Below are 19,299 nucleotides of genomic sequence, written 5' to 3' on the forward strand. Positions count from 1 at the left end.
CCATCTTATGGTATTTTGGAATCATTTTCCCTGTCCACCCATCATTTTTTAACATCAGAATTTTGTTGTTATAGGTATGAACTCAGCTGTCCGAGCTGTAGTGCGTATGGGATTTTATTTAGGATGCAAGGTCTACTATATCAGAGAGGTATGTATAATCATGTACAGTGTACATTCACCGAATTGAAAGTCATATATATATATATATAATGAATATATATATATATATATATATATATATATAATGAATAAATGTTGAATATCCTTGTGATGGAATTTAAATAAATTCATCTCCTGAAGAACAGCGACAGCTGGGAAAACGTTAGAGATAGATCGCAGATTTGTTTTAGTTTTGCTTTTTCTATATATATTTATTTATTAGATAAATAAACAGTTAAACAGATTTACAAAAAACACCAAGTTTACTTGGGTCAAAATTTTCAGGATTTAAGTAAATATGTGAAAATTAAATTTCAATTGTTTGAAATTTTCACAATCTGGTATTTGAATGAACTCTTCTGAATATTTTGTGGATAAAAAAAAACATCACTGCAACTGTGATGTGACAATAACCTGCTATAGAGTGTTATGTATATATGGTAATCTCACTATTCAGGGCTTGAAGATTAATTGTTCCAAAAAAAAAAAATGTTTTCCATCAAGCTCAAAAATGGATGATACAGTATATTAATATTGTTATGATATTTCATAATTATGTAAATGGCTGAAGTTGTACCTATTTCATGTGTTGACAGATTAATAGGTTTAGGAATGATTTAGTTCAGTGTCGAAAAATAAGCATTAGAATATATGTCTAATAACTTGAAAGTTAAAACTAGTTTCATATTGAACAACAGTTTATATTTAGAATATTTACCATTATAAGTCTTTATCATATTGTGATGATTTCGTCAGGGTTACCAAGGAATGGTGGACGGTGGAGATCATATACAGGAAGCTACATGGGCAAGCTCCTCAGGGATCATGCAGTTGGTATGTATGGATTAATAAAAATTAACATTTTTACATCATTAACCCCTTAAATTCTAGGATGAACTGTTCCAACTTTAGTTTTAGAAGAATTCAAATGTGTCTTTAGGGTTATAATGAGTTAATAAAGAAAGACATAGATCTAGCTCTTTTGTAACTGCTTATATCAATGTTTTATGTGTCATTAGTGTCAAGTTTGAAGTGAAAGGCGATAAAAATCTTAAAATATGTATATTCGCTTCATCGCTTCCATATTTCAAAATGTATCCCAATATTTTCAGAGATCTATAGGATTGATCAGTGGTCGTAAATTTTGTTTGTCTCTCTTAAAAGTTGGTAAATATAATGAGTATATATACTCTTTGTAGTCAGATCAGGATGAACAGTATTGAAATTATTGAGCATTGTTCTGACATGTTACCAGAAGCCCTTCAGCTCTTGTCATTTTTTTTCTGTGGGTACTCCAGCTTTCCTCCGCATATTAATAAAGCACTTTTTAAGGATCCTGACCTGTTGATAACTTAATAGGACATTAAAAACAGTCAAACCAAAGATCATACATAGTTACATATTACCTTTAATATTACCTTTCTGTCCACTCACAGGGTGGTACTGTGATCGGTAGTGCTCGATGTGCAGATTTCCGGAACAGAGACGGTCGTCTGAAAGCTGCGGAGAATCTCGTCAAGTGTAACATCACAAACTTAGTGGTGATTGGTGGAGATGGTAGTTTGACCGGTGCTAACCTCTTCAGGATCGAATGGTCAAGTCTATTGGATGAACTGCTAGAAGCTGGTATGTAGTTCTAATATTATTGTTTATACGATTTATACTCTCATTTCAGACAGTTTCTTTAATCGACTTTGAATCAATTCTTTACAAAAAAATATCAATGTGTCCTATATAAATTTCCAAATCTTTCCTTGAAAGGAAAAAGAAAACATGTTTACAGATATAACAGAAGAGCATGGTGTTGTAATTCTACAAGTTATATAAATTTCACCAATTATCCTTCATTTTATCAATTTTAATCTGCATGGATGAACACTTGAAACAAGGGACTTTTTATGTGCACTGGTACAGTTTTAATTCATTGTAAGCATTGATTCGTTGTTGATATTACAGGGGTTACAAATTACTTAATCTTTGTATTGTTGATAGATGATGTTGAATTTGTACCTTTTATCATAATTTTCTCAAAATTGTTTTCAGAGAGGATAACTCAGGATCTGCGCACTCAATGCAGCCATTTGAACATTGTTGGGATGGTGGGCTCAATAGATAACGATTTCTGTGGTACAGACATGACTATCGGTACTGACTCAGCTCTCCATAGAATTATAGAAGCTGTGGACGCTATTGCCACGACAGCATCTAGGTATGTATAAATCTGTAACATTTGAACATTGTTGGGATGGTGGGCTCAATAGATAACGATTTCTGTGGTACAGACATGACTATCGGTACTGACTCAGCTCTCCATAGAATTATAGAAGCTGTGGACGCTATTGCCACGACAGCATCTAGGTATGTATAAATCTGTAACATTTGAACATTGTTGGGATGGTGGGCTCAATAGATAACGATTTCTGTGGTACAGACATGACTATCGGTACTGACTCAGCTCTCCATAGAATTATAGAAGCTGTGGACGCTATTGCCACGACAGCATCTAGGTATGTATAAATCTGTAACATTTGAACATTGTTGGGATGGTGGGCTCAATAGATAACGATTTCTGTGGTACAGACATGACTATCGGTACTGACTCAGCTCTCCATAGAATTATAGAAGCTGTGGACGCTATTGCCACGACAGCATCTAGGTATGTATAAATCTGTAACATTTGAACATTGTTGGGATGGTGGGCTCAATAGATAACGATTTCTGTGGTACAGACATGACTATCGGTACTGACTCAGCTCTCCATAGAATTATAGAAGCTGTGGACGCTATTGCCACGACAGCATCTAGGTATGTATAAATCTGTAACATTTGAACATTGTTGGGATGGTGGGCTCAATAGATAACGATTTCTGTGGTACAGACATGACTATCGGTACTGACTCAGCTCTCCATAGAATTATAGAAGCTGTGGACGCTATTGCCACGACAGCATCTAGGTATGTATAAATCTGTAACATTTGAACATCGTTTGGATGGTGGGTTCTATAGATAACGATTTCTGTGGTACAGACATGACTATCGGTACTGATTCAGCTCTCCATAGAATTATAGAAGCTGTGGACGCTATTGCCACGACAGCATCTAGGTATGTATAAATCTGTAACATTTGAACATCGTTTGGATGGTGGGTTCTATAGATAACGATTTCTGTGGTACAGACATGACTATCGGTACTGATTCAGCTCTCCATAGAATTATAGAAGGCTGTGGACGCTATTGCCACGACAGCATCTAGGTATGTATAAATCTGTAACATTTGAACATCGTTTGGATGGTGGGTTCTATAGATAACGATTTCTGTGGTACAGACATGACTATCGGTACTGACTCAGCTCTCCATAGAATTATAGAAGCTGTGGACGCTATTGCCACGACAGCATCTAGGTATGTATAAATCTGTAACATTTGAACATCGTTTGGATGGTGGGTTCTATAGATAACGATTTCTGTGGTACAGACATGACTATCGGTACTGACTCAGCTCTCCATAGAATTATAGAAGCTGTGGACGCTATTGCCACGACAGCATCTAGGTATGTATAAATCTGTAACATTTGAACATTGTTGGGATGGTGGGCTCAATAGATAACGATTTCTGTGGTACAGACATGACTATCGGTACTGACTCAGCTCTCCATAGAATTATAGAAGCTGTGGACGCTATTGCCACGACAGCATCTAGGTATGTATAAATCTGTAACATTTGAACATCGTTTGGATGGTGGGTTCTATAGATAACGATTTCTGTGGTACAGACATGACTATCGGTACTGACTCAGCTCTCCATAGAATTATAGAGGCTGTGGACGCTATTGCCACGACAGCATCTAGGTATGTATAAATCTGTAACATTTGAACATTGTTGGGATGGTGGGTTCTATAGATAACGATTTCTGTGGTACAGACATGACTATCGGTACTGACTCAGCTCTCTCCATAGAATTATAGAAGCTGTGGACGCTATTGCCACGACAGCATCTAGGTATGTATAAATCTGTAACATTTGAACATCGTTTGGATGGTGGGTTCTATAGATAACGATTTCTGTGGTACAGACATGACTATCGGTACTGACTCAGCTCTCCATAGAATTATAGAAGCTGTGGACGCTATTGCCACGACAGCATCTAGGTATGTATAAATCTGTAACATTTGAACATCGTTTGGATGGTGGGTTCTATAGATAACGATTTCTGTGGTACAGACATGACTATCGGTACTGACTCAGCTCTCCATAGAATTATAGAGGCTGTGGACGCTGTTGCCACGACACCATCTAGGAAGTATACATCTGTAACATTAGATGTTTGGATTGGTGGGTATTGTTTCAAGTGATGTATGGTAGATTGTCTGTGAGGTAGATATTGTTGACAAGATGTATGGTGATTGTCTGTGAGGTAGATATTGTTGACAAGATGTATGGTAGATTGTCTGTGAGGTAGATATTGTTGTCAAGATGTATGGTAGATTGTCTGTGAGGTAGATATTGTTGCCAAGATGTATGGTAGATTGTCTGTGAGGTAGATATTGTTGTCAAGATGTATGGTGGATTGTCTGTGAGGTAGATATTGTTGTCAAGATGTATGGTAGATTGTCTGTGAGGTAGATATTGTTGTCAAGATGTATGGTGGATTGTCTGTGAGGTAGATATTGTTGCCAAGATGTATGGTAGATTGTCTGTGAGGTAGATATTGTTGACAAGATGTATGGTAGATTGTCTGTGAGGTAGATATTGTTGACAAGATGTATGGTGGATTGTCTGTGAGGTAGATATTGTTGTCAAGATGTATGGTAGATTGCCTGTGAGGTAGATATTGTTGTCAAGATGTATGGTGGATTGTCTGTGAGGTAGATATTGTTGCCAAGATGTATGGTAGATTGTCTGTGAGGTAGATATTGTTGTCAAGATGTATGGTGGATTGTCTGTGAGGTAGATATTGTTGTCAAGATGTATGGTGGATTGTCTGTGAGGTAGATATTGTTGCCAAGATGTATGGTGGATTGTCTGTGAGGTAGATATTGTTGCCAAGATGTATGGTAGATTGTCTGTGAGGTAGATATTGTTGACAAGATGTATGGTAGATTGTCTGTGAGGTAGATATTGTTGTCAAGATGTATGGTGGATTGTCTGTGAGGTAGATATTGTTGCCAAGATGTATGGTAGATTGTCTGTGAGGTAGATATTGTTGACAAGATGTATGGTGGATTGTCTGTGAGGTAGATATTGTTGACAAGATGTATGGTAGATTGTCTGTGAGGTAGATATTGTTGACAAGATGTATGGTAGATTGCCTGTGAGGTAGATATTGTTGTCAAGATGTATGGTAGATTGTCTGTGAGGTAGATATTGTTGACAAGATGTATGGTAGATTGTCTGTGAGGTAGATATTGTTGACAAGATGTATGGTAGATTGTCTGTGAGGTAGATATTGTTGTCAAGATGTATGGTAGATTGTCTGTGAGGTAGATATTGTTGACAAGATGTATGGTAGATTGTCTGTGAGGTAGATATTGTTGACAAGATGTATGGTAGATTGTCTGTGAGGTAGATATTGTTGACAAGATGTATGGTAGATTGCCTGTGAGGTAGATATTGTTGCCAAGATGTATGGTGGATTGTCTGTGAGGTAGATATTGTTGACAAGATGTATGGTAGATTGTCTGTGAGGTAGATATTGTTGACAAGATGTATGGTAGATTGTCTGTGAGGTAGATATTGTTGTCAAGATGTATGGTAGATTGTCTGTGAGGTAGATATTGTTGACAAGATGTATGGTAGATTGCCTGTGAGGTAGATATTGTTGACAAGATGTATGGTAGATTGTCTGTGAGGTAGATATTGTTGACAAGATGTATGGTAGATTGTCTGTGAGGTAGATATTGTTGTCAAGATGTATGGTAGATTGCCTGTGAGGTAGATATTGTTGACAAGATGTATGGTAGATTGTCTGTGAGGTAGATATTGTTGACAAGATGTATGGTAGATTGTCTGTGAGGTAGATATTGTTGTCAAGATGTATGGTAGATTGTCTGTGAGGTAGATATTGTTGACAAGATGTATGGTGGATTGTCTGTGAGGTAGATATTGTTGACAAGATGTATGGTAGATTGTCTGTGAGGTAGATATTGTTGTCAAGATGTATGGTAGATTGTCTGTGAGGTAGATATTGTTGCCAAGATGTATGGTGGATTGCCTGTGAGGTAGATATTGTTGTCAAGATGTATGGTAGATTGTCTGTGAGGTAGATATTGTTGTCAAGATGTATGGTAGATTGTCTGTGAGGTAGATATTGTTGTCAAGATGTATGGTAGATTGCCTGTGAGGTAGATATTGTTGTCAAGATGTATGGTAGATTGTCTGTGAGGTAGATATTGTTGCAAGATGTATGGTAGATTGTCTGTGAGGTAGATATTGTTGTCAAGATGTATGGTGGATTGTCTGTGAGGTAGATATTGTTGCCAAGATGTATGGTAGATTGTCTGTGAGGTAGATATTGTTGCCAAGATGTATGGTGGATTGTCTGTGAGGTAGATATTGTTGACAAGATGTATGGTAGATTGTCTGTGAGGTAGATATTGTTGACAAGATGTATGGTGGTTGTTGTGGTAGATATTGTTCAAGATGTATGGTGATTGCTGTGAGGTAGATATTGTTGACAAGATGTATGGTAGATTGTCTGTGAGGTAGATATTGTTGTCAAGATGTATGGTGGATTGTCTGTGAGGTAGATATTGTTGACAAGATGTATGGTAGATTGTCTGTGAGGTAGATATTGTTGTCAAGATGTATGAGTAGATTGTCTGTGAGGTAGATATTGTTGCCATTGTAATTCTTGTATGATTAAATCAATATAAGACTATTCAACATAGTTTTGCTAGCTCAGTCGTTTTAATGGACAAAACATAATAATATAAAATAGAGTGTCTCAGTCTATTGTCATGCTGTTTTTATTGCCAGTTCTTCAGACTCCATGTAATTTTTAAAAAACTTTTTTTCAAACTACCACAGTTTTTAAACTACCATCATTTCACTTTCATGTTAATTTTGGAATGATTATTAAATCAAACGCAAGGTAATGAAACAACATTTTAAATTAAGTTTTGCTTAGCAAATTAGCAACATTTTGTTCTTATGAAACAATACTATTAAAACTAGTCATTAAACTTTTCAGAAATTATGTTCAACATTTTTTTATTTCTTTGTTTTAGTCACCAGAGGGCATTTGTATTAGAAGTCATGGGACGCCATTGTGGGTAAGTGTCCAGTGTTACTGATTCCAAAAAATTGACATCAATACAAAATCATACAGAAGTTAGGTTATCCCATGTTGTACAGTTCTAGATATTCCTACAGATGCTCCAGTAAGATTTTGTTTTCATACGACAGAAGTAAATTGGGTATTAATTTATTGTGTATACTAACAGGTATCTTGGTTTAGTGGCTGCCCTGGCCACAGAAGCTGACTGGGTATTTATTCCCGAGTGGCCCCCAGAGGCAGGATGGGAGGATACTCTTTGCAAAAAGCTTTCTGCAGTAAGTTGTCATTTGTATTTAACTTGTCATATTGAACTTGTTATGAATGGAGGAGTTGAGGTATATAGTGTTACCCATGTTTGTCCTGTCTCATTCTTGTTTTGATGTATATAGAGGCTGGTCAGTTTTATATTACAGAGGTAATTTTGTCTTTGCATATTACAAAGTTATCTCCCTTGCGGGTAGAGTGACTTCATAACTTTATGGAGCATAAAATAAGTCTTTTTGTTCTGATAAAGATGATGTTATGCTCATAAAAATAGTATATTACAATATCAGTACCTTCCTGCTAGGACAGATAACTCTGTAATATACAAATACAGATAATTAACACCATTCTTGTGTTGTTTTATAAATATTAACATTAGGCTTTTGGAGAGTGTAGATGAATTAATTATAATGTTCATCACAATACATGAAAAGTTGGGACTTTTGTGCTTTAATTTCTATGATATTGATCTATGAAAATCTAAAAGTATTTGATATTAATTGGCCATTGTGATTATCTATCATGATGATGTTTCTGTAACAGTGATATGAATTGCGTTGCTATACGGTTTTGATGATGGTTTCTGTACCAGTATCTGAATTGCGTTGCTATACGGTTTTGATGATGATTTCTGTACCAGTATCTGAATTGCGTTGCTATACGGTTTTGATGATGATTTCTGTACCAGTATCTGAATTGCGTTGCTATACGGTTTTGATGATGATTTCTGTACCAGTATCTGAATTGCGTTGCTATTTAGTTTTGATGATGATTTCTGTACCAGTATCTGAATTGCTATACGGTTTGATGTTGCTATACTAAATTGGTTTGCTGATGTTTGATGATGGTTTTATGTACCAGTATCTGAATTGCATTGCTATATGGTTTTGATGATGATTTCTGTACCAGCGTCTGAATTGCGTTGCTATACGGTTTTGATGATGATTTCTGTACCAGTATCTAAATTGTGTTGCTACACGGTTTTGATGATGGTTTCTGTAACAGTATCTGAATTGCATTGCTATACGGTTTTGATGATGATTTCTGTACCAGTATTGATCTTTACTGCCTCTGCTATAAAGGAGAGAGCTTTGGGTCAGAGACTTAACATCATCCTTGTGGCTGAAGGAGCTATTGACCGAGAGGGAAAAAGCATTACTGCCGACATGGTAAAAAATGTAAGTAAAAGTTATCATTACCGCCGACATGGTGAAAAATGTAAGTAAAAGGTATCATTACCGCCGACATGGTGAAAAAATGTAAGCAAAAGTTATCATTTACTGCCGACATGGTGAAAAATGTAAGTAAAAGGTATCATTACCGCCGACATGATGAAAAATGTAAGTAAAAGGTATCATTACCGCCGACATGGTGAAAAATGTAAGTAAAAGGTATCATTACCGCCGACATGGTGAAAAATGTAAGCAAAAGTTATCATTACTGCCGACATGGTGAAAAATGTAAGTAAAAGGTATCATTACCGCCGACATGATGAAAAATGTAAGTAAAAGGTATCATTACCTCCAACATGGTGAAAATGTAAGTAAAAATTATCATTACTGCCTACATGGTGAAAAAATGTAAGTAAAAGTTATCATTACTGCCTACATGGTGAAAATGTGAGTAAAAATTATCATACTGCCTACATGGTAAAAATGTGAGACAAAAGTTATCATTACTGCCTACAGTGGTGAAAAAATGTGAGCAAAAAGTTATCATTATGCCACATGGTGAAAAATGTGAAAGAGAAAAATTATCATTACTGCCGACATGGTAAAAAATGTAAGTAAAAGTTATCATTACCGCCGACATGGTGAAAAATGTAAGTAAAAGTTATCATTACCGCCGACATGGTGAAAAATGTAAGTAAAAGTTATCATTACCGCCGACATGGTGAAAAATGTAAGTAAAAGTTATCATTACCGCCGACATGGTGAAAAATGTAAGTAAAAGGTATCATTACCGCCGACATGATGAAAAATGTAAGTAAAAGGTATCATTACCTCCAACATGGTGAAAATGTAAGTAAAAATTATCATTACTGCCGACATGGTGAAAAATGTAAGTAAAAATTATCATTACCGCCGACATGGTGAAAAATGTAAGTAAAAGTTATCATTACTGCCGACATGGTGAAAAATGTAATTAAAAGTTATCATTACCGCCGACATGGTGAAAAATGTGAGTAAAAATTATCATTACTGCCTACATGGTGAAAAATGTGAGCAAAAGTTATCATTACTGCCTACATGATGAAAAATGTAAGTAAAAGTTATCATTACCGCCGACATGGTGAAAAATGTAAGTAAAAGTTATCATTACCGCCGACATGGTGAAAAATGTAAGTAAAAGTTATCATTACTGCCTACATGGTGAAAAATGTGAGCAAAAATTATCATTACCGCCGACATGGTGAAAAATGTAAGTAAAAGTTATCATTACCGCCGACATGGTGAAAAATGTAAGTAAAAATTATCATTACCGCCGACATGGTGAAAAATGTAAGTAAAAGTTATCATTACCGCCGACATGGTGAAAAATGTAAGTAAAAGTTATCATTACCGCCGACATGGTGAAAAATGTAAGTAAAAGTTATCATTACCGCCGACATTGTGAAAAATGTAAGTAAAAGTTATCATTACATGGTGAAAAATGTAAAAATAAAAAGTTATCATTACCGCCGACATGGTGAAAATGTAAGTAAAAGTTATCATTACCGCCGACATGGTGAAAATGTAAGTAAAAGTTATCATTACCGCCGACATGGTGAAAAATGTAAGTAAAAATTATCATTACCGCCGACATGGTGAAAAATGTAAATAAAAGTTATCATTACCGCCGACATGGTGAAAAATGTAAGTAAAAGTTATCATTACCGCCGACATGGTGAAAAATGTGAGTAAAAATTATCATTTTAGATAGGAATTTTGACTAAGAAATCTGCTTGAAATTATGGTCTTGATTGATATGATAAAAAAAACAATTTTTAATTGATTGAAGTTTCCTTTTTCAGCTGATTACCGAACGCTTGAAGTATGACACAAGGATCACTGTATTGGGGCACGTTCAGAGAGGAGGAAAGCCAACAGCGTTTGACAGAATCCTTGTAAGTACAGACATGGGAGAGATTTTATCAAAAGAATAAATATCTTACCATCTTCACAGGTTTACTGAACTTACAGTGGATTCTGCAAAAATTGTATTATTTTTGTGTAAAAGATCCTGATCACAAATAATCAACTCGGCCCATCCCACTAATAATGTTTTGAATTTCAACAGTTGTTACATGTCAAAATGAAGGAATATCCATTGAAGATGTATGTTTTTATTTTGGAATGTTATGTGATGTTGTGTTTGTAGGGAGCGCGTATGGGAGCTGAGGCCGTCCTGGCTCTGATGGATGCTACACCTGACACCCCAGCCTGTGTGGTGTCCCTCGATGGTAACCAGACTGTTCGAGTACCTCTAATGGATTGTGTTCAAAGGGTAAACTTCATTACAATCAGATTAAAACAGTATTTTATTCATCTTTCATTACATATTTACATGTACATGTAGGAACAAAACATTTAGTATTTTGGATTTGGAAACAAAATCACAGCATGTATAGATTCTTTTCCCAGGAAATGAGTTTCTATGTGCTATTGTTAAAGTGAACAGTTGGGCAAAGAAAACCAGTCTAAATGCGTTCATTGGCCTTCCAAAAGTTATCACATATTAATACAACGGTCAAGGTCTGCTTACGTTTCCCAGTTCTGACCATAGAAATAAAGAAAAGGTGAAAACATTGAAAGCGAGGCTGCGTGGAAATGTAACCACGGGCATAGTCAGCCGGGAGGACGTTTTAGGATTCCTATACTTTAAATTAATTTCTACATGCGCAGACAGATTTTGACGAGAAAGTTTATTTTTCTATTCCATAAGAAATTATTCTGGTTACATTCACACCATTTTTATCGACTTTAGCCATCCTTGCCCGACTGTTCACTTTAAGGATAAGTACTCAATATAGTAAGAGAATTTTCTACAGGAAGGTACCCGTAAACACTAAAGATAACTTTATTTATACAAGATTTCACTCAAGCTGTTTTAATAGGCCTTACATAAACATTTGTTGTTGAATTGTTTCTTTAGAAAAAGCAGTTTAAAAATAGTTGTAGTTAAAATACATGCAAAACAGCATTGAAGAGTTTGTATGATAAAATCTGCATAACCTTATCTTACCGATCTTTTAACTTTTATCAGTAAAACTTGGTATTGTTAAATGTCTTGTGTTCTCTTCAACAGACCAAGGCTGTACAAAATGCTATGGACGCCAAAAACTTTGAAGAGGCGGTCCGTCTGAGAGGAAAGTAAGCTTTCTTCTTGATTCTTAATTAAACAACTCAAATTAATCTGTTCAATTATCATGAATGCTCACTTTGGAAATTGCATATTATTGAATGAATGGTTTGATTCTTAAAGTTACTCTCCATATTTTTAAGCCTCAGCAGTTCTGGTTTTTTTCTCTACACTCTTAGTATACCGTAGATTGTATTCTTCGTTCCTAGATAAAAATAGACTTAACAATCATTACAAACAGTTTCAAAAAGTTTTAGTGCTGGTATAGGTAGAGACTTTTGAAATAGGACAAAAGCTTTTATCAGACTTATATAATTAAATAAAAATATATTTATAAGAAAATTCATATTCTACACTAGTCATATTACATCATATGCTAATCTGTTGCTTTGGTCTATCTTTTTATAAGCTGAAAAATATAGTTGAAGGAGTTAAATTTTATGTCTTTTATACCATATTTCATGTTTGATGTTATTCACTATTATTGTCTTGCTTTTGAAGGAGTTTCCAAAATAACCTGGCGACGTACAGGAAGCTGAGTAAGCTGCGTCCACCCAAGGGTCAGTGTGACCTGTCTGGTAAACACTGTGCTGTAAGTTTATATCACTGTAACTCTTAACATATAATGTCCACGGCCGCATCACAAATATTACTGAAAAAAAGTATATCTGTAGGATTTAAATAACTTGAAAGAGTAAATATATATATGGGGCAAAGAAATAATGTGGACAAAACTTTTGTCAATTTTTTCAGGTGATCTGCGTTTGTGAAGTGTAACTAAATTTCATTTATGAATACTACTATAAATCAATGTGTATATATACCGGTATGCATACTATCAAATTTTGCATATTTTGCTGCCAAAAAGAATTCATGAACATCAGTTTATGAAAGAAAGAAAAAAAAAACATTTCAATTAAAGCAGTAGAGTTTTATACTGTAAACCATGAAACTCAATATTAAATTCAGAAAAAGTTGTATGACATTGAAACACAAATTATCATGACAACCAAATCTGTAAAATCTATCAAATTATATATATTTAGCAGATTTATATCGAGCAATAACTTGTAGCCTCATCAACTGCTCAGATTTACTGTTCTGTGTTAAATATGTTTTCTGTTGAACAAATATCTTTATACCTGTGTTTATCCCTCAGCTGGTATGAAGCTTTAGCATAGCATTATGTAACATCAAGGGTCATATTTTTAACCGCTAGAAAATGATGTAAATCTGTATTTGTTCAGACTGGTAAGAAGTTAGCTGTGATGAACATTGGTGCCCCCGCCTGTGGTGCTAATGCTGCGGTGAGATCCTTCGTCCGTCTGGCCTTGACCCAAGGTTACGAGGTGTTAGGAATCCACGACTCGTTTGATGGCCTATTGTATGGAGATGTAAGTAGTTTAAGTTTGTCACTGTGTTTCTGTGTTTGCTCGAGTTTGATGTCTGTGTGATAGTTCTGATGCTAACTTTTCACATATAGAAAACTTCTGCAGTAGATTTTAATGGGAATTATAAATATGAGAAAATAAGACAAGTTATTGTCAAAGAAAGAGAAGAATTTTGGCAGCAAAGATATGTAAAAATCTCAAATTTGTGTCATAAAGTTGCTCTGCAGAAACTTTCAAATTTAATTCTAGCTTTTGCTTAAAGTGGATGCTACATCATAAGAAAATTTGTTGTTGATTATGTGTAGAATAACAGAAATTGTATGAGAATTCTGATAAATGAAGGGTGCAGTAGAAAGTATAGTAAATCCATCAGATATGTCTTTAACATAATGCTGGGGAAATTAACCAGAAATATGAATAATTCTTAAAACAGAGAAGTGGGAATTTTAAATTTCTTCAATTTATTTTTCGTAATCAGCGTCAATATGATTATATTCTACATTATAGGGTGGGGAAATTTACAAGGCAGTATCGATGAGAATAAAAGATTGGAAATCAATCTATTTAAGGCAAACTAGGAATTAAAGAAGGGGAAGGGGCGGAATTGATTGAATTGACTAAATCAACAAATTTAAATTCTACACATTTTCATCTTGCTATTTGGAGGTTCCTAAGGTATATATCTGTTGGCAGTTGTGTCACTGATGTTCTATAATTGGCATGAGTTTACATAATTGTGTAAAATGTTTCTATCATTGTTTTTGTTGACAGAATCACATTAACCAAAACTTTAGAACACCACATATATTATTTTGAACTAAGGAACTACCCAAAACCTTGTGTGACCCTACCCACATAATTATATAGATACCTCATACTTTACATATACCAGGTAGTTGTCTCCTCTTTGATACTAATTCGCAGAGAGAAATGTTCGCACATTTGTCAGTTTAACAGCAATAAGCTATATTTTCAGTGTTTGGAAATCAACTTGACCTCAAATATAGGGAAATTTGATCCTTCACAAATATAAACAACTTTTCAGTTTATAAGTCCACCCCTTAATAAGGATAATCACAAAATGAAAAAAAATCAGAACAGAAACCATAAAAATTTCCTTTGTGCATGTTTTTACTTTGATACTTATGTTCATATAACATATCAATTAAAAAGGAATGAGAACAGGGATCATGGAAAGTTATAATACAAAGCAAACTTCCTAACAGTGAAATGAAATCATAATTGGACCCATTCTCATCAACATTCCTTAACTTTAAGGAATTCCTTATCTTAAATTTCCCCACAGAAAAGCATAACAAAAATTGTCTATAGTTAAGGAGTCTTCCTTAAAATCTGTAAGGCTTTCCTATTGAGAATTTTAAGTTAAGGGATTCCTTAGACTTAAAGAATTTTCGTGAAACTGGACCCTGAAGGTCTCCTATCAATCCCACACTGATATGTGAATAGCCATTTACATGTATCTCTGTCAATCGTTGTACCTGTTACATGTTTATGACAAATACCTCCAACCTCTTCAAAAGAGATAGACATAGCCCTTAACCATATTAGCCAGATTGGTACCTCGATCACGTTATAGCCCTTAACCATATTAGCCAGATTGGTACCTCACGTTATAGCCCTAAACCATATTAGCCAGATTGGTACCTCAGGTTATAGCCCTTAACCATATTAGCCAGATTGGTACCTCACGTTATAGCCCTTAACCATATTAGCCAGATTGGTACCTCACGTTATAGCCCTAAACCATATTAGCCAGATTGGTACCTCACGTTATAGCCCTTAACCATATTAGCCAGATTGGTACCTCACGTTATAGCCCTTAACCATATTAGCCAGATTGGTACCTCACGTTATAGCCCTAAACCATATTAGCCAGATTGGTACCTCACGTTATAGCCCTTAACCATATTAGCCAGATTGGTACCTCACGTTATAGCCCTAAACCATATTAGCCAGATTGGTACCTCACGTTATAGCCCTAACCATATTAGCCAGATTGGTACCTCACGTTATAGCCCTTAACCATATTAGCCAGATTGGTACCTCACGTTATAGCCCTTAACCATATTAGCCAGATTGGTACCTCACGTTATAGCCCTTAAACCATATTAGCCAGATTGGTACCTCACGTTATAGCCCTTAACCATATTAGCCAGATTGGTACCTCACGTTATAGCCCTTAACCATATTAGCCAGATTGGTACCTCACGTTATAGCCCTTAACCATATTAGCCAGATTGGTACCTCACGTTATAGCCCTTAACCATATTAGCCAGATTGGTACTCAGGTTATAGCCCTTAACCATATTAGCCAGATTGGTACCTCACGTTATAGCCCTTAACCATATTAGCCAGATTGGTACCTCACGTTATAGCCCTTAACCATATTAGCCAGATTGGTACCTCACGTTATAGCCCTAAACCATATTAGCCAGATTGGTACCTCACGTTATAGCCCTTAACCATATTAGCCAGATTGGTACCTCACGTTATAGCCCTTAACCATATTAGCCAGATTGGTACCTCACGTTATAGCCCTTAACCATATTAGCCAGATTGGTACCTCACGTTATAGCCCTTAACCATATTAGCCAGATTGGTACCTCACGTTATAGCCCTAAACCATATTAGCCAGATTGGTACCTCACGTTATAGCCCTTAACCATATTAGCCAGATTGGTACCTCACGTTATAGCCCTTAACCATATTAGCCAGATTGGTACCTCACGTTATAGCCCTTAAACCATATTAGCCAGATTGGTACCTCACGTTATAGCCCTAAACCATATTAGCCAGATTGGTACCTCACGTTATAGCCCTTAACCATATTAGCCAGATTGGTACCTCACGTTATAGCCCTAAACCATATTAGCCAGATTGGTACCTCACGTTATAGCCCTTAACCATATTAGCCAGATTGGTACCTCACGTTATAGCCCTTAACCATATTAGCCAGATTGGTACCTCACGTTATAGCCCTTAACCATATTAGCCAGATTGGTACCTCACGTTATAGCCCTAAACCATATTAGCCAGATTGGTACCTCACGTTATAGCCCTTAACCATATTAGCCAGATTGGTACCTCACGTTATAGCCCTAAACCATATTAGCCAGATTGGTACCTCACGTTATAGCCCTTAACCATATTAGCCAGATTGGTACCTCACATTATAGCCCTAAACCATATTAGCCAGATTGGTACTCAGGTTATAGCCCTTAACCATATTAGCCAGATTGGTACCTCACGTTATAGCCCTAAACCATATTAGCCAGATTGGTACCTCACGTTATAGCCCTTAACCATATTAGCCAGATTGGTACCTCACGTTATAGCCCTAAACCATATTAGCCAGATTGGTACCTCACGTTATAGCCCTAAACCATATTAGCCAGATTGGTACCTCACGTTATAGCCCTTAACCATATTAGCCAGATTGGTACCTCACGTTATAGCCCTTAACCATATTAGCCAGATTGGTACCTCACGTTATAGCCCTTAACCATATTAGCCAGATTGGTACCTCACGTTATAGCCCTTAACCATATTAGCCAGATTGGTACCTCACGTTATAGCCCTTAACCATATTAGCCAGATTGGTACCTCACATTATAGCCCTTAACCATATTAGCCAGATTGGTACCTCACGTTATAGCCCTTAAACCATATTAGCCAGATTGGTACCTCACGTTATAGCCCTTAACCATATTAGCCAGATTGGTACCTCACGTTATAGCCCTTAACCATATTAGCCAGATTGGTACCTCACGTTATAGCCCTTAACCATATTAGCCAGATTGGTACCTCACGTTATAGCCCTTAACCATATTAGCCAGATTGGTACCTCACGTTATAGCCCTTAACCATATTAGCCAGATTGGTACCTCACGTTATAGCCCTTAACCATATTAGCCAGATTGGTACCTCACGTTATAGCCCTTAACCATATTAGCCAGATTGGTACCTCACGTTATAGCCCTTAACCATATTAGCCAGATTGGTACCTCACGTTATAGCCCTTAACCATATTAGCCAGATTGGTACCTCACGTTATAGCCCTTAACCATATTAGCCAGATTGGTACCTCACGTTATAGCCCTTAACCATATTAGCCAGATTGGTACCTCACGTTATAGCCCTTAACCATATTAGCCAGATTGGTACCTCACGTTATAGCCCTTAACCATATTAGCCAGATTGGTACCTCACGTTATAGCCCTTAACCATATTAGCCAGATTGGTACCTCACGTTATAGCCCTTAACCATATTAGCCAGATTGGTACCTCACGTTATAGCCCTTAACCATATTAGCCAGATTGGTACCTCACGTTATAGCCCTTAACCATATTAGCCAGATTGGTACCTCACGTTATAGCCCTAAACCATATTAGCCAGATTGGTACCTCACGTTATAGCCCTTAACCATATTAGCCAGATTGGTACCTCACGTTATAGCCCTTAACCATATTAGCCAGATTGGTACCTCTCACGTTATAGCCCTTAACCATATTAGCCAGATTGGTACCTCACGTTATAGCCCTTAAACCATATTAGCCAGATTGGTACCTCACGTTATAGCCCTTAACCATATTAGCCAGATTGTTATAGCCCTTAACCATATTAGCCAGATTGGTACCTCACGTTATAGCCCTTAACCATATTAGCCAGATTGGTACCTCACGTTATAGCCCTAAACCATATTAGCCAGATTGGTACCTCACGTTATAGCCCTTAACCATATTAGCCAGATTGGTACCTCACGTTATAGCCCTTAACCATATTAGCCAGATTGGTACCTCACGTTATAGCCCTTAACCATATTAGCCAGATTGGTACCTCACGTTATAGCCCTTAACCATATTAGCCAGATTGGTACCTCACGTTTATAGCCCTTAACCATATTAGCCAGATTGGTACCTCACGTTATAGCCCTTAACCATATTAGCCAGATTGGTACCTCACATTATAGCCCTTAACCATATTAGCCAGATTGGTACCTCACGTTATAGCCCTTAACCATATTAGCCAGATTGGTACCTCACGTTATAGCCCTTAACCATATTAGCCAGATTGGTACCTCACGTTATAGCCCTTAACCATATTAGCCAGATTGGTACCTCACGTTATAGCCCTTAACCATATTAGCCAGATTGGTACCTCACGTTATAGCCCTTAACCATATTAGCCAGATTGGTACCTCATTATAGCCCTTAACCATATTAGCCAGATTGGTACCTCACGTTATAGCCCTTAACCATATTAGCCAGATTGGTACCTCACGTTATAGCCCTTAACCATATTAGCCAGATTGGTACCTCACGTTATAGCCCTAAACCATATTAGCCAGATTGGTACCTCACGTTATAGCCCTTAACCATATTAGCCAGATTGGTACCTCACGTTATAGCCCTTAACCATATTAGCCAGATTGGTACCTCACGTTATAGCCCTTAACCATATTAGCCAGATTGGTACCTCACGTTATAGCCCTTAACCATATTAGCCAGATTGGTACCTCACGTTATAGCCCTTAAACCATAATTAGCCAGATTGGTACCTCACGTTATAGCCCTTAACCATATTAGCCAGATTGGTACCTCACGTTATAGCCCTAAACCATATTAGCCAGATTGGTACCTCACGTTATAGCCCTTAACCATATTAGCCAGATTGGTACCTCACGTTATAGCCCTTAACCATATTAGCCAGATTGGTACCTCCCGTTATAGCCCTAACCATATTAGCCAGATTGGTAGCTCACGTTATAGCCCTTAATCCTATATTAGCCAGATTGGTACCTCATTTAGGCCGTTATAGTTATTGCCCTTAACACATATTAGCCAGA

The 19,299-nt window shown here is 36.6% G+C and overlaps 1 protein-coding gene across 2 annotated transcripts in view; it reads left to right on the plus strand.

Annotated features, from left to right (window-relative positions):
- The window catches only part of LOC138309291 (ATP-dependent 6-phosphofructokinase-like), a 62,000-nt gene that overhangs the window by 10,363 nt on the left and 32,338 nt on the right, over positions 1 to 19,299 (plus strand). Inside the window, exons 2-13 of one of the 2 annotated variants that reach the window (XM_069250466.1) lie at positions 75 to 148; positions 916 to 993; positions 1,596 to 1,785; positions 2,203 to 2,368; positions 7,387 to 7,431; positions 7,603 to 7,711; positions 8,783 to 8,878; positions 10,714 to 10,806; positions 11,061 to 11,186; positions 11,988 to 12,052; positions 12,543 to 12,633; positions 13,289 to 13,435. In XM_069250466.1, the coding sequence (XP_069106567.1) occupies positions 75 to 148; positions 916 to 993; positions 1,596 to 1,785; positions 2,203 to 2,368; positions 7,387 to 7,431; positions 7,603 to 7,711; positions 8,783 to 8,878; positions 10,714 to 10,806; positions 11,061 to 11,186; positions 11,988 to 12,052; positions 12,543 to 12,633; positions 13,289 to 13,435 (1,280 nt within the window). Of the gene's footprint in view, positions 1 to 74; positions 149 to 915; positions 994 to 1,595; positions 1,786 to 2,202; positions 2,369 to 4,162; positions 4,309 to 7,386; positions 7,432 to 7,602; positions 7,712 to 8,782; positions 8,879 to 10,713; positions 10,807 to 11,060; positions 11,187 to 11,987; positions 12,053 to 12,542; positions 12,634 to 13,288; positions 13,436 to 19,299 lie in introns of those variants that run through there. The other variant, XM_069250467.1, reaches the window with a different exon arrangement.

Source organism: Argopecten irradians, chromosome 15 (genome assembly GCF_041381155.1).
Source record: "Argopecten irradians isolate NY chromosome 15, Ai_NY, whole genome shotgun sequence".
In the NCBI taxonomy this organism is placed as follows: Eukaryota; Metazoa; Mollusca; class Bivalvia; order Pectinida; family Pectinidae; genus Argopecten; species Argopecten irradians.